General features: G+C 39.6%; 1 protein-coding gene across 1 annotated transcript in view; it reads left to right on the forward strand.

Annotated features, from left to right (window-relative positions):
- Positions 1–17,269, forward strand: part of NELL2 (neural EGFL like 2) — a gene marked incomplete at both ends in the record, with an annotated part of 153,865 nt that overhangs the window by 78,723 nt on the left and 57,873 nt on the right. The window contains one exon of the mRNA XM_084262534.1: positions 3,637–3,762. Within this exon, the coding sequence (XP_084118660.1) occupies positions 3,637–3,762 (126 nt within the window). The remainder of the gene's footprint in view (positions 1–3,636; positions 3,763–17,269) is intronic.

Consider the following 17,269-nt stretch of genomic DNA (forward strand, 5'->3'; position numbering starts at 1 on the left):
TGAGTTCTTGGGACAATAAAGAAAGGTGATTTTTTTTTCCAGTTTTGTTGTTTTTGCAAGTATAAATAAAGCATTGAAGTGTGGATTCTGAACACTTTTGCACTAACCAATTTTCCCAGAGATGCCTCTTTTATCTGTTCCATTGGGAATAGAGCAGGTTGATGATCTCCATGACTACATTGTTGTCAGTACATCACAGCTGGTGGCTCAGTATCACATCACAGACTTCAAGCACGCAAGCCTTTATTGTTGAATGTGTAGAGCCATTGGAATGGTGCATTCATCCTATTAAACTGACTTCAGCATCTTACTGGCTAAACAGTAAGGCATTAATGTGCATTAATATGCTAACTAGGCTTTTTGGCAGGAGAAAATTAAGATAAATGTTGTAGGCTTTCTTGGATATTGAAATGTATCAGGTTTTCTGTTGTACTTAGTGCATTTGTGTTTAAAGGTGAATAAAAGGCTACACTAGTGTTTCAACCAGTAAGCAGGATGAAAAGGCTTTTATTTTGGTAGCTTTGAAAGAGAACAGATGTTGGGCTCTTCCCCTGCCCTAGTTCAGTCTTCCTTGATCTGTAATGCTTTAACCTAATGTATAGAAGCTTGCACAGAAAGTGCTAAAGGGGGAACCGAATCACACGGTTTTAGTGTGGTTAATCTCTGTGTGACTAGTTGTCATTTGACTGCTACGTTATCTTTTTAGTACTAATTATCTTTTGTGTTCGTTGGCGAGGTAATTTAGTGCTGAAGTTGCAAACTGTTTGTAAAAGCAGCTTCCTACCAGCTGTCTGCCCATGGTGTAGAACAATGGGGTTTTGACACTTGATTAGGGTCTTAAGGTGCCAATATAATAATGTGATGGAAGCAATAATAATTGCTTTACTTCCTTTGTATTCTGTACAGGTTTTCTAGACAGCAGGGTGGGAAAGAGTTTTGTTTTCCAGTGAGTGTTTAAAAAATGTGGATGATAACTTTGCTAATCAGTTTGAGGAAAAAAAAAGAATTCAAATTTATTCAAATGAAACACTTCAGTCAAAAGTTAACCTTATCAGTTCTGGATTTGGTTTTTGTGTGTGTGTGTGTTTTGTTTTAGTTTTTTATGATTGAACAAGCAAGATTTTTGAAATAAAGGCAATTATAAATAAAACATTTTGCAAAACCTCAATATGTGATATGTTGGCAAAATGAGAGCTTTTATTTAGAACACTTCTAAATTAGGAGGTTTGAATCAAAGTAGCTCCGTCTAAGATTTTTCACTGCAAAATGAAAACCATTAGTGGTTTGGGTCTCCTGTGGCTATTTACCTGCCAAACCAATCATTATTATAGTTTCAGAAAGTTCTATTTAATGTTTCTGAGGCTTTGAATCTTAAAGTACAATTTTGTGAGGGTGCCAAAGCTAGCTCCAAGGCATTCTTTTGATGCCAAGAATGTAAGGCCTCTAATTACTCAAAGACTGATGGTGTTACTTAAATACAAATCAACACCATTAATACAGCGTTGTGAACTGGAATTATGAAAGAAACTAGTTGCATTGTTTGTGGGTGTAGCTGAGGGATATGTTGTAACTGCTGGCTGGTTTTGTGAGCTACAGAACATCTGTGCATCAGGAGATCCGTGCCATTTCCCACTTTCTGTGCAGAACCAGCTGCCTCTGTGGTCCTCTTGTGATAGTGTCGCTTTTTGGGCATTTTTCAGGTGACTTCCACAAAATGCTTTTTGAGCCTTGGTACGCTCACTGTGCTTACTGTAAACACATGTTTATTTGCCTATGTATGTATGTGCATGGAAATGACAATCTTTCCAAACCAAACATACCATGACAAAGGTATGATTCTTCCGTGCCTGCAGAGCTTACAGGAGAAGGAAGGGAAGGAAACCTGCTGTATAACTCAGTATAGTATATAAGTATATCAGCTGTGAATCAATTGGGAACTGAATTTGTGCAAAGCAGGCTGGGCACATCATCCTGAGCATTCACAGTGGACACCTTTGTGGTTTGCAGACAACTGTCCCCACCTTCTCCAGCATAATACAGCAGTTCTGAGTAGACAAACTGACTAAAACAGCTTTTCTCAAAACTGAGTGAAACTAGGAAATCACTACAGAGTCACTAATACTCAGTGTGTTACATTTTTTGTTCTTGAAGGAAAATTTTCTGGTGGGGATGTAAAGGGAAAAGCAGGCAATGAGTGCAGTTGGTAAGTAGCTATTGATTTAAAGAAGCTGGGATGAAGAGGAAGAATTGAGAGATAAGTGTATGACCTAAACAGAAGTACTGTACAAAAGCTAACACTGTTGGCATTTAGCATCACAGCTTTAAGAAGGCAACCCTGATTTGAGTTTATATATCCAGTTTATTGTTTTGAACTATCATATCCAGTTTATTGTTTTAAACTATCATCAGACTTTGGAAAATAACACTGTTTTCCATCCAGAGATTTTATTTTCAACTCTGAAAGCTGTAAGCATCATTGAAAACAGGGAGGAAATCAAAACCGATGAGCAGGAAAGAAACCCAAGCCAACAATCCACCCCTTTGATTTTTAACATGCAAGGTTCAGTGGCACATTACATGACAATTATAACTAGGTGTACAGAGCGTCTCAGCAATGCTGTCTTTGTCTTTAGTATTACAGGAACAAAATCACTTTCAAATTAATATAGCTTTTCTTCTTTGCAGCATAATAATAGCGGGCTTTTCTTGGGTTTGCATTTTTTTGGGGTTTTTTTTTTGGGTTTTTTGTTTGTTTAGTTGTTTTTTGTTATTTGTGGTGCTTTCTGTGTCTTAGCACTGCAGTATAACCTGCCAAAAGGGACAAGTCTGATTTTGCAGCCTGAGGGAGTACCAAAACCAATCAGGTTTTGAAGTCCATGCCTACAGTGATTTATGTCTGAGGTTTGCTCTAGAACTTAATACGGCAGCATGTATTCCACCCCAACATCTATTTTGTCAGGTTGCAATTTTTTCTATCAGAGAAGATCTTTATATAAATCAGATTCCTTCAGGTTTCATTCAGCTATGGTGTACATGTATCTATATACATATGTATGTAGATATATATAGATAAGGATATATCCATTTATAAATATTAAAATTACTGATTGGCTGTTTTATAGTTCTAAGAGAAAATTACAGTAAGTTCTGCTGTCTTTTAAAATCTTACCATCTTCCATACAGTTCCTTCCCAAGCAACACCACCTGTTAGATCAAAGGCATTTAGTATCAAAAAGCAGTCTGTTTATATATGGAGGAGTGCAGTGACTACACAGGTACAGTGATGGATGACATTGCAGTGCTGAGGCAGTTGGTCTACTGTATGAGACCCTAGGGTTGTGTTTTTTTTCCCCTCAATTTAAATTGTAGGAATAACATCAAAAGGAAAGATGTAAGCCAATGTAATCTTCTTTGTGACTCCACTATCAGCTGTTCACAGAAAGCTCATGCTGCTTCTCTTGTTTGAACACTTCAAGCAGTTGTTTTAAAGGAGAAAGCTGCAATTCTATCTAAAATTCATTGCTGCTCAAGAAACTTTTTATTCTAGCCCAGTACTGATGCAAGATGTGATGACATCAAGGGATTGGGAAGAATGCCAATGAATTTGACTCGTGTTCTGCTTTGCTTTATTCACAGATATCGATGAGTGTGCAGAAGGACGGCACTACTGTCGTGAGAATACCATGTGCGTGAATACACCAGGATCCTTTATGTGCATCTGTAAAACAGGATATATACGCATTGATGATTATTCATGCACAGGTAAGAGCTGTATATTCATGAAAGGAAATAACAGGATGATGGTATTTCGGGGCACTGATGTGATTCTTCTGGAGTTAATCTTTGTTACACTCACAAAATGTCTACATGAAACGCTGAACAGAATAAACCCCACAGTAATTACAAGGATATAGTGCAGAAGAGCTAATGCATTTTACAGGTGATGTATATATTGTATTCTTTGCCTGAAATTGTAAGGCAGTCTGCATTGTGTTATGCATCTGAGTGGCTTTGGGTGCTGATAGAAAAAGTGAAAGGAGGAGGCTGATGGGAAAAATAAGAGCAAAATAGTGCTGGGAGTTACTTGGTTTCCATGCGGCATTCCAGTACAACTTATTTTGGAGTATGATGAGTCTTCTGCAAAGTTTTGATGGAGTTAAATTTGCTGCATATTAGAAGTGGCTGTTTCCTCATTTTGAATCCTCCTGTATCAGGGAGGTTCCCCAGCTGAATCCTGAGTTCAGGCTTTTCACTTAGGAATTTGTCAAGGAGCTATGCCTGCCTCAAGCCACCAGACAACATGGTCAATCTTACCTCTGTATCTTCCTGTTTGCACTATTGCCACCTACTAGTGGATGCTTTACAGCAGGTGTTGAGTTCGCACTGGCTTTATGTGTTCTAGTCATCTTTATTGCAAAGTATTTTAGGATTATGGAATGAACACTGAACATTTACAACAGCCTTCTGTGTCGGAGCCAGGCTGACTGTAAGTGTTCCTGGGAGGAGTGTGTTTTTTCCTACTAGACACATAAAGCAAGTATGATTCAAAGATGTGGCACATTCTGTCAGTGAATAAAAACTTGTGTGAACAAAATAATACCATTTTTTGTGTGTAACAGGGGAATGCATTAGCTCTTTCTGTAAGAGGATATATTTGTCCAGTAAAACTTTCTTGGAGTTCATATTATCTAACAGTAAAGCTGGCCATAAATGGATGAGAGTATTCAGAATGTAGACACAGCAACTGGAAGTTAGTTTCTAAATTTATTTAATTCTGCCTAATAAGTACTGGCATTTGAACACCAATGATATGTCCTGGTACAGAAACAGCTTCTTCCTAAACTGCATAACCTGCTTGTCCAAACATGCACAGCACTCAGGGACGTGTATTTGAGACCACATACATGTGATTTTTGTGCACACTGTCTTACCTGGAGTTGACATTCCTCTCACATACACCGGCAAGGCCTGTTTTACTGCAGTTAGCCCAGTTCCTGAAGGACCAAGTTATGGACTGCCTGCAGCAGGTCCTTTCTGAAGCAACCAGTATGCTTCTGATCACTCTGCCGTGTTTCCACAGTCTCAGCTGAGTAAAGCAATTGTTTTACTACCTACTGAGTGTGAATGTTGGGATTACTTACGACTGACTTTATCTAAATCACTGTGATACTTTTTTTTGCCTTGCTTCCCTTAGCTTGCTGTTCTGATTGAACTCTGTAAACGGTAAAGCATTGCAAACAACTTCACAGAGGCATTCCGTGCCTATAAATATAATAAAGGTATTTGTTGGTACTCTGCACATTGCATTCCTCATGCTTGCTGAAACCTACTGTTTTGAAATTCAGTGTAGTTCAAGAGCTCTGGACAGTCAAACTGGTGTAAAACTGCCTGGAAATCTATTATAGATCTCACATTCCAAACTTGAGTTTTGCTTCACATTTGTAAATAATAGTTTCCTGTGAAATCAGCCTTATGGGTGACAAAATGAGTGATTTATTTTCCACCTTTCTCTTGATCAAGCTGCAAAACTATAATGCAGAAGGAAGCAAAGGAGATGAAATAGTTTTGTGAGATTTCAAATCTTAACACTTACACTTCATCTATGCCAGATGAAGTGTAAGTCACACAGTGATTTTCTGTATATCTGACCAATGCTGCTCACCGTCGTCTGGGACCTGGAATTAAATTACAGTGAATTTTGGATACTTAGAGGCGACCACTAGGATGCAGTGCCTGTTGTGTGCTATTTTTTTCATGAATGGCAACCTAGCATCATAGAGTGTATATATAACAAAGTAACTGCATTTTTTTCTGGTTCCACAACTAGTGTGAGCACCTCCAGTGTGGGCACTAGACAGTTACTGAAGTATGTAGACTTATGAGACTTGCATGACATTTCCACCCAACAAGTAGTGAGTGAAAGGTTAATTATGTTTTAAAAATTGTAGGGAACACAGAGTACATTTAAAGTCATGTGCTTTGATTGGTAAATAGCATTTTGTGCTTGTTGTAGTCGATGAGTGACGTTGACAGCATTTACGCTATTGAACTGTATTAAAGCAGGTGGTAAATGTATATATTTGTATGTGGGACTATTACAGGGTTTTCACCCCTCAGCATATTTTTTGCTCTTTGCTATTTTTACCATCTATTAAAGCTCCTGATTTTGCAGATTCTCATGTGCACTCCCATTTGGCTGGATATAAATCTAAGAGGTAAAGTGAATGTAAGTAGGGAGGGTGCAGTGCTGGGGCTTTAACATGGGGTCTGTGGAAGTTTTAAACCACTGGCTTTCTTAGCATTGTCTCTCTCAAAGAAACCTGCTGTGTTCAGAGAACCAGTGAAAGCTTGGTGTAGTAGAAACACTGACTGTATTTACAGGACCTTGTTGAAAGATGTGCATGATAATAAATCATATACAACATCGGGAAGGAGTTTATGATGCTAATGACAGTACTTTGCTGTCCTGCACACAGACCATCAGATTTCATCCAGGTTGTTATGCTTGGGTATAGCTGACTTTTCATAAGCATGATTTTCTCTTATAGCATCCTGTGGTATTTTAAGAAAGTACTTTACAAGAAAAACTCATTATGTTTCCCTTTATTGTCCTTTTGGTTTTTTGTTTGTTTGTTTTTAATTTAAGTGGAGCCTTAATGACATTCAGTTAAACAAATGATATCTAGGACTTAAGAAGGAAAAGTAATTTCCAAATACATTTTGCTTAGACATCAAGGCAGGAAAGTGTGTTAGGGATCTCAACCTGTCTCAGCCAACCTTGCATTTGCTCTATTTAAGTCCATCAATTTAATCTGCTTTTTATGCTAGTAGAAAGCAGCAAATAGAAATCTTTGCCGTTTGAGAATCCAGATACCAACTTGTCCCTGCCCAGTACACCTCACTAGGCATCACAAGCTCACTGCAGATGGGAATTATTTATGTTAAGCTGAATTTTCTTGTCATCGTGGTACTAGTTCTTGAAGTTAAGGGCATAAACCAAGCCTTTTTATCTGGCAGAAAAGCAGGACAGTAAGGAGGAAGGCAATCATGATAGACTGAAGAGACAGAGTTCTTCAAATCATCTCTCTCGATCTGCTGGCCACACTTAATGAAAAGTGGGAAAGAAGTCTGTAAAAAATGGCATTTTTAAACCATCAAACACTGATATGAATAATATATTTACATTCATACCATTGGATAGTCTCTGGTTTATGTAATTCATGCAAAAAGTGGGTATTGAAGGACATAATTTACGCATTGCTCTTTTCTGTTTTCTTCGAGAGGGCTTTGATCAGCTTTGATAGCATCAGTTCTCAGCTGCTGCAGAAGGGTATTGTAAAGATCCCTCTTGCCAACTACTCATAAGAGGCAATCTGCAGAAGCCTCACATAGGCATCTCTTGGGTGCAAAAGTGGTCCATAAGTATTTTAGGGCCACATCAGTACTCCAAGCATACTGTGCAAACTGCTAAAGGCTCTAGGACTTACGTTTATGTGGTTGCAGAGTATGTAATTCTGTTCAAATCTCTCACAGAGAGTCCAATGCACTTTGGTTTTTCCTGATGTCTGCAACTAAATTTAGTCATTCAACTCTCTTTTGCCCTATGCAGAGTTTAAGTTTTTAGTGAGTCTTTATTTGCCTCATTGGCAATTCTGTATTTGACTTGCCAGCTGAAATATCAATGAAACTAGAGAGGCAGATTTTTAAGCCAGTTCAGGAATAACAAGAATAGGGCAAACAAGCAACAACCGACCCTGTGTGTTACTAAATGTTAAATGTTACAAGTAAATTTCAGGTCACACTGTGCCTTGTAATGCTGTGTAATCAAATCCAGCTATGGAACTGTAGCTGTGCATAAAACAGCTGACTTACTGTAAGCAGGACCAGAAGCTCTGGTAGTATAGCCTCGTGAATATTGCTAAGAAGGAAGAAAATGTTCTGTAGCTTGGCATTAATATGTCATTGTTTGCACAGGGTAGCTGAAGCACAGGAAGGAGATGTTGAAAAATTATACTTGAACCTTGATTAGGCAGGTTATGATGTGAGCAATGTCCATGCAGCTTGCTGGCAGACTAACGTAAAATGCCTTATTGTTCTGCTCTATGCACACATATATAATTTAGCAGTCATTGATCAAAACAGAAGAGAGACATAAAATCAGTGACATTGAAGGGGTTTTCTCCCGTATGAGACATTTGAAAAGAAATCTGTGCTATCTATCTCTGTCAGAATCCTGGGCACAAAAGACTGATTTAGACAGCATATAGCTGCTTCCAAAACAGCTACAGTCTCTTTTTCCCTGGCATGTTTATTGCAAGTTTTACAATAGATCTGAATTACATTTTGATTTTCACAACAAAGGATGTAATGAAGACATCAATTTCAGATTTTGTTATTTGTATTCATCCGGGAAGCAAGATTCAGAGGGTTAGCCTGAGTTAGTCACAACCATATTTACACAGAAATCTGCTGTTTGTGACTGATTTTATGTTCAGAAATCAATCATAGCTATGAGAAGGGAGATGAGTCCTAAGCAGCACCCATATGCCAAATGGGTGCACAATCTGCAAGTTAAAGGCATAAAAAATACACCCCGGGCTACCATGCTTTTCCGACTTCAGTGTCATCTCATTTCCCTTCCACTTTGCTTCCAGAACATGGAATGTAATGAGGTTGCACTGGGGAAAGGAAGGCAGAGAATGGCATGAGTCTCTCTTGGTGTAGTCTATGCTGCACCATTGCTGTTAGATATGATTAAATCTTAATGCTATAGTATTTTTCTGGAATAGTAACACTTACATCCTTACTCTGCCTGGGATTATAAAACCGACCGGGCTCTTTTCTTGGCTGGAAAAACAGAGATTTCCTTCTAGAAACAAGGATGCAGCCAGTGTCACCTCCAGGCTTTCAGTGCTGTATAGAGCAATTCATATCCTTTCCTGCACCATTTATTTATAATTTTTTTTAGTGGAAAAGGAAGAAGTTAAGAAACGAGAGATGAGAGCTCTCTTTGTCACACTTGGCTCTAACAGTGAGGGGTTTTGACTAGCCACAGTGGATGGGTAATCACATTTAGTCTGAACAGATGTCTTTAGTCTCCTGCCTCGGGACCACTCACCTAGCTAAGCAACCCATCAAAAATGGATCAGAAGAAAGCAAGCCCTGGGAGGTTTAGTGCATCCTCCTTAAATCTTATTAAGGTAGAGGAATATGTATGCTGTGGCCCGGAGAAGCCATGGCTTTCCTGAGTCCCAGGTGATTTGTTTCTGAGCAATCTCATGGGCCACTTACTACCCTCCCACAGAATTCCTCCCTGGGGCCAGTTTTACTGTTCTGAAGTTAGTGGTACTGGAGAGGGAGGTGTTGGGGCTCCCCGTGACTGCCCTAGAATGGCATCATCAGCTGATGGTCCCTGAGTGTGTGGTCTGGGCAAGGCGGTAAGGGATCGAATGTAAGTCAGATACATGAAGTGTGAGCTGTGTCAGTGTCTAAACCAGACTCTGAATTAATGCTTGTACATGCCATATTTTAGTGGGGTTTGGTAAACTTCTTTTACCTGTTTCTCCGTTTTAATTTTTTATCTTTTTTTGAGAGAGAAACTGGGTGATCTACAACTTTGTACCCTGACACCAGTGAGCTTTTACAATGACAGTACTTTGGCAGGAAATACATAAAAAGTCTTCGCTAATGAATTATTAAAACCATATCAGGCATGTTGCAATCGTGGCCTACTTCTTCCAAGCCTGGCCCAGCCGTGTGAGCAGCCATGTCCATCCCCGCAGCTGCGCTGAACTGTGTAGGACCGCTCCCGTGTGTGGAGCTAGGCACCCACATCAATATTTTAAATGCATGCAGACCTCCTAACTCTTTTTCATAACAATTTTTCTAAATCCATTCCAGGCAATTTTGTCTTTTCATTTTCATATAAGCCAAGTCATGCTGCTTTTTTGCTGCTGCTTGCTTTTAGAAAGGAATGACTTGGAAACCAAAGGAGTTGGCAAATTGGTGGAGATTCTAAGTCTGTGAGGCTATTATTGTGCATTACAACCTGGTGCCATCACATTTGTGTTCCTGGGTTTATTTTCTGACTTTTGAAGAAAATTGTGAAGAATTTTTATACAACACAACATGACTGTGATGGGAACATTTATAACATTTTTTGCTTTTCAGTGAGGCATGGTTGCAGGGTCTAAATAGATATGGAATGGATGAAGTACTCCTGTCCTGGTTTTGGCTAGGATACAGTTAATTTTTTTCTAGCACTGTTTGGGAGTTAGGATGAGAGCAGTGCTGTTAACACACTGATGTGTTTATCTGTTGCCAAGCAGTCAAGGACTTTTCAGTTGTTCATGTTGCCCTGCTAACAAGAAGGTGGTGGTGGTGGGGGCCGGGGGCCTGCAGGAAGCTGGGAGGGGACACAGCTGGGACAGGTGACCCAAACTGGCCAAACAGGGTATTCCATGCCAATTACAGTATGCTCAGCATAAAAGGCGGGGGGCTGGTGGTGGTGGGAATCACAGAATCACAGAACGTTAGGAGTTAGAAGGGACCTCAAAAGATCATCTAGTCCAACGCCTCTGCCAGAGCAGGATCACCTTGACTAAATCACACAGGAATGCATCCAGGCGGGTTTTGAATGTCTCCAGAGAAGGAGACTCTACAGCCTCTCTGGGCAGCCTGTTCCAGTGCTCCGTCACCCTCACAGGAAAAAGTCTCTCCTTATATTCACATGGAACTTCCTATGTTCCGGTTTGCACCTGTTGCCCCTTATCCTATTGCTGGCCATCACTGAGAAGAGCCTGGCTTCATCCTCTTGACTCTCACCCTTTACATGTTTATGAACATTAATAAGGTCACCCCTCAGTCTCCTCCAAGCTAAACAGTCCCAGCTCCCTCAGCCTTTCTACAAAAGGGAAGAGCACTCAGCTCCAGAAGGCACAGTTTTTGGTTTCGGGATGGCTCTGAGCTGCATGGCCTGAGTTGTGAGGTTCGGTGAGAAACTGCATTGTGTATCACCAGTTTCGTATACTTTGCTATAAAGTCCTATTATTACTAATACATCTATCTCTCTGCCATTCCAGTAAACTATCCTTATCCCAACATGCAAGGTTTTGGTTTTTCTGGTTTTCTTTTCCCTCCCTTCCCCCCTCCCTTCCCCGCTTAAAGAGTGAGCCCCTGGCTCTTGGCTGGGGCAAAACCACAGCAACTTGTTCAGGATAAAAAAAAGGACAGGGTGGAATAGATGGATGGCTTTGATCTTCAGGCTTTTGACTTTTTGAGTTGACCATATGGAAGTCCTACTGAAAACAATGAAAGATGCGTTGGACTCACTAGTCTTTAACTGGATATATTCAACTGGAACTTGCCAGGCCTCCCCCCACCTCTGCTCCAGCATATCTAAGTCTTTATAAGGCTCAGAGATTTTTCTAACAACATTTTTCCCCAAAATGCTGTCAATGCATTAAGAAGCATTACATTTTATTTTTTTTAACCATAGCTTCTCACAGTAAACTGAAGCCTCATAATTGTTCCTGCATAAATTGCCAAGAAGCGTGGTGATAGTAAGTTGAGTGACACCTGAAATGTTCATTCTTTGGAATACTGGCAGCTCTGCATATTTTTCAAATCAAATTAAATCACAAATCTGTTGCAAATTGGAAGGAATTCCAAGACCAACATTAAAATAATTAAGGGTCTAGGAAGATTGGCTTGACATATGGGAAAGATTTAAGGAGAAAAAGCACACATTTAGCTACATAATGATGATGATTGTGCAAAAAGTAGGAATGATGGTAACAATAAGACTAATTAATTATTACTTGAGGGGTGTCAATAGCAAAGGAAAAATGTAGGGGAAAGGCCTGCACCACTGCAGGTGAGTGGCTAGCAGTTTTTGACATTCATTTTTTGTCTCACCCATTTACTCTGCTCTTTAGAGATATCATGGGAAACAAATATCATTGAAACAAATGCACCTCGTTATAATGCATAGACAACAGATCATCACATTCAGTCCATTCAGTGTTCATGCATCTGCTACTTTCTCCCCTATCTTTTGTTTTCATGCAGCCATTAATATTTCCTCATCGGTTTTCTGACAGGTCACACCATGGTGATTTATCTTATGTTTGCTTTGCCCATAGTAATCAAAGTTGTGTTCTTCCTAAGCCCTTCTACCTAGTCTGGTTCTTGTAGGAAACTGGGGCTTAGAAGCAACCTACATATCTGCTTGGGTTTCAGCTAATACCACTGGAGATGTCCCTGCTTAAGAAAGATACCTGTTGGTATTTTGGTATATAAATGACAGGGGTTCTGAGTGTGTGTTTGCATGTGTATGTGTGTGTGTATGAAAAAGGATTTTAAAGAAACATCTCTGGAATACTTCTGTCTCCATGCTGGTGCTGGGTCAGGAGATGACTGGCTAATGATCTTCTCCAGGGAGTGAGAGACAATTTTCTTTTAGAACTGGCAAATTTCTTCCACTGCTTTTGAACATGAAGTGTTAAAGGTATATATAGTCCTCAGTAGACACTGAAGTTACCTTCAGAAGCCTTTTATCTCTCCCCATCTTTGGAAGTCTCAGTGTGTTTTGTACATCTGATAAAAAAAATCTGCTTTGTATGTGCCAGTGCCCAATTTTCACTATCCAATCAGCCAGGAAATAAATGCATCTTGGTTTCTTTGGTGATAGCCAAAGGCTGGGTCTTGCCTCCTTTTCCTTCATTAATGCATTGCTTACAATGTAAGTCTTCTGAGGATGCTTGTGAGGGAAGAGAGAGAGTTTCTTTGCAATGCTAACAGAGCCCATCCTTGTCCCCTGAACTCAGATCCCCCCACTATGGGAACAACCAGTCTGGTATCTGGAAGAACTTGAAATGCCAGCAACAGGAACCTGTGATTTTGTTGAAATAACACAGATTGTGTACTGTTTCTCAGTCAGATCCCCAGATTATCAGGGCTTTTGCTGGCTGCCCAGTTGTTACCCTCTGCTTCTTGCAAGATAAAGCTATTTTTGAGGGAGGAATACACTCCCTGTCACATTTTTTTTTTTGTTAACATAGTACTCTGACACACTTTGGATGAAGGATTCCTCTTGGCATCTAGAAACTGGAGTTCATGAAAGTGCATCTGCCTGTGGGCTTCTGTGCAGATTTCACTGGTTTATTTTTGACTTGCAAATCCATCAATTGCTTGGGACACCAACAGTCTGAGAAATCTTTTCCTTTTCCTGTACAGTGCAGCAGAAGTGACATTTAAATGCAGGGATACTTGAAAAAAGGTTTTGTTGAATTGCATGTGAAAATGCTGAAGGTAAAATCCATATTTAATCCCTAGGGCACAGGTGAGGTAAATTCCAGAATTGCACTACATTCCTTCCAGATATTCAAGAAAAGTTGATTGGTGGGCTCTGATATGGGGCAGGAAATGGGTTTGGACTGGTAAATGTTGGTAGGAGATAGACTCCAGCTAGCTGCAATGTGTGGGTATTTTTCAGTATGACCTATTACTAGTTATTTTTGTTCCAACTGTGCATTTCAGTTCCCACAAATGAATTCTGGGAGCTGAAAGGGAATGCTTCTTCTTATTTAAAATGAAGAATAAAATCTAGCTTACATGTGAGGAATGTGGGCTATGTTTCAGCACCTGCACAAACCTCTTCTAAGAGTGGTGGATTTCTATGGAGGAAAGCTACTCTAAGGCTGATGCAATCCAGAGTTGAATGAAGTCATCCAGCCTCTGTGTTTAAAGCTGCATGCTTGCCTCCAGGTAATTAACAGTGTAAAATCGGCCTGATTTTTCTGACACATAAGAGCATCCACAAGTCATCTCGAAGATAATAAGAGCTGATAGTGCTTCGTACCTTGGTAAATGAGGCCGCATTTTAATAAATGACTAAACGTGGCCAGAAGATGTGATTTTACTCAGCATTACTGCACACCCTTTATCCTTCCCTACTGCAAGAAGTCATAAAAAAGTCTATGACCTCAGAACAATTATATGCTTATAGCATACCAGCTTTGTTACTTCGAAATACACTAATATGAGATATAATGACAAAAAAAAAAAGGATCTAATTTCTTCCTGTTTGTTTCCCTTGATTTATTTTGATGAAATCAGCAACATGTCAAGTTTTCCTCAAGTTCTGCAGCTTGTACAACAGCTGAGCTCATTGACTGTGCTTAAATAAAGACTGAGAATAATTGCACAGTGTGGCGTGAGGGACAGAGCAATAAACAAGCGTACTGACAGGGGCTTGTTGTAACATCACTGGAGTGACATACTGTGGCTTGAGTAAGGGAATGTTTTAGTCAGCAAAGCGCCACAGAAAACATGCAGATCTGGATTTATGATGATGTGATGAACCATCTGTCTTTTCCACCTCTGATTTTGGTGATTTCCCCCACCCCATTTCTATTAGAAGTTCCGTTTGTGCTCATCTATTACCACACCGTGTAATCCAAACTCCACCAAGGTGATGGTGTCCAGCTATACTGTCAGGGTTGCTGTTACTAATAAATGCTCTAGAAGTCGGCTTGTACGCACTCAAAAGCTCATTTGATTCTGATTTTCTTTATTTGGCCCAGTTTCCATTCTGCTTTATAGTACATCAGCCTACATGAAGCTCTCAATCCTCTTTCAGGATAAATTCTCTCCTATATCCACTTTCTGGCTATAAGATAATTCACAAAGCTAATAAAAGAATGATCACTCAGACTGAGCTTGTTGCTAAGCGACCACATTACTAAGATAAAAACACAAGTCATTTTTATGTATCTGCTATATCTTATACAACGGAACTCATTTATGCTTTGTTTGGATTGAATCGGGTTATCTTTGACAACTTAGTTTAGAAGGTGTTTTAACTTGGAATGAGACTTTTTTGCTTTCTTAGAGGAGACTTTTTAGATCCCATTTCCTCCTTTGTTACTGACCCAGTTCATCAAAACTGTTCATCTGGCTATACAATTACAGCAGGATTGATTTTTCAGCTGATCAAAATCCAACACATTTTTAAAGTGTCTTTGGTAGAATATGATTTGACTTGACAAATAGAGAATGTATTCCCTTGACAAAGATATGAATGTGTGCTCTTCAGTACTGGATGCTTACTTCTTTTACAGAAATCATTCTTTTACTGAATATATATATTTGGTGTATATATACATATATACACCCCAATGAATTAGAGAGCTGGATTTTCGACTTGCCTTAGGAATAGAGTATGGTAAAAGCTATGATATCAAAAGCAAGTCTTTAACTATTTTACATTTCTACATCTTCTCTATACTGTTTAAAATCTGTCTTTCTGCAGAAGCACACATCAGAACTGATTATTTCATTTTACAAGGAATACATTTTACATTCTTGGGGTGATGAGGAAGTTTTCAATACATAGAAGGAGTTACAGGTATTGCCTTGAGAATATACTTGGTTTGAAACAGTAACTCAGAAAAGAGTGCAATCAATCTTTCACTCATGTAAAAATTCTGAAGTTAAAATATTTTCAGACATTAACATGGCTTAGTATTTATCTCACAGTAGTATAAGAGATGTTCAATGTACCTCCCATTTATCAGTCTTCTGAACCCCTCTACAGCTTTCAAGCACCCAGTGTCCCTTGACAGCTTCTGCAATGTAGTTATGTGCTGTGTCAGTAAAATGATTGGAAATTAGATATGTAGGTGTACAGAAAAATTAACAGAGTATATTGTAAAAATAGACAGTCTAACAAAACATAGAGCAGTGAATGAATTATTCATTTCCATAGCTAATTACATTGACTCTTCGTGTTAGGATTTTACTGAAGTTGACACAGGAGGTGGAATTCAGTTTGCAATTAAGACACCAAAATGTAGATGTCTTCATCTGAGCTCGTGTTGGAATCAACCAAGGTCGAGGATTCAGCTGGACCCAACTCAAGTTGTCTATTGACAGGCTGTAGGCAGTTGTCATCACGAGATTAGCAGACCCGACACAAGACCTACTCTGTATGTCTTGCACTTTTGAGTGACAGCCAGATTCAAGCATAACAAGTTACCTCTTTCCATCGTGTTGGGCAGCTCAATCCCATATTAGGTCTCTATTTTACACTTCTTGTGTTCTGTAGGTTATCCTGACTGAAAGGAAACTTAGATGAAGCAAGATCTGGCTGCCCAGTTATAGGTTTAGTGCCTCTTTAGATGGTGTAGGGTGTCCTACTTGCTCTCCAGCTGCTGTTACAGTCTTTCTGTAAAGCCTTGTGTGTGTTTATGCAGTGGACTCCTGTGCAGTTAGACAGGTCAGATTGTGTAGACTCCTGAATTTAGATACCTTAATCTGGAGTTGAATTGTTCCCAGAATTGCCAGCAGGCAATTTAAGCAGAAGAGACTGAAGATTACATGGAGTTTTCTGGTCAAGACTTCTTCATCTGTTCATCCCAGTACTGGATGGTAGTTGTGGACTGTAGGAATTAGGATGATGGTAGTGAGAGGATGGCCAATATTAATGAAATTATACGTGACAACCTTTCACAGCCGGACCTCTCCTGGCCCATCCTTCTGTGGATGATCACATACGGTGAAAGATAGACTGCAAAGATCAGGAAACACAGTAGGTAGCCTTGAGGACAGCTTCTTTGAAGCTGTAAAGTTCTTTCTGGCTCAGGAGATGGGAATCTGCTGCCGCCTCATTGAGTGAGCCAGAAGTGAAGGAAGTTGGACAGCTCACATCTATCATGTCTGAGCCAGCTGGTGATTGCCCCATGCTGGGAGAGCATAGCCTGTCCTCAGAGGGATTCCAGCCAAGGTCAGTGAGGCACTGAAGGTACAGTATGAAGCAAGACAATTTATAAAAAAAGAGAACAGTGGAGTTACTTAAGGTTATGTGGTCATACTATATTGAAGTCGGCATTTTTCTACATATTCACAGTAAACTCAAGGTGGCTGTAACCATGGTATAAATTAGCCAGGTTTTGAGGGTAGTAGATACAGCTGGCAGCATATAGTTATAACGTCCATCAGCCTGCTGGCATTCTACTGTTGAAAAGTATTTCCAGTTTTAAGATAACACAGTTGTAAGAGAACACAGAGGGTAAGAAAGATAAGTGTCTGCCAAGATTCCTAAGAGGAAACATGTTTTAATCTCATCCAGGGCTTTGAAAGCCTTTTCTTTTAATATTATAGCAGCAACTTTTTTTTTTTTCTGAAATGAATATGGAAGTTTCCTGTTTCAACAGATATGAATTCCTGGACTATTTCTGTTCAGACAATCCATGAGCATGGAAACTTT

Source organism: Gallinula chloropus (genome assembly GCF_964237585.1).
Source record: "Gallinula chloropus genome assembly, chromosome: 1".
In the NCBI taxonomy this organism is placed as follows: Eukaryota; Metazoa; Chordata; class Aves; order Gruiformes; family Rallidae; genus Gallinula; species Gallinula chloropus.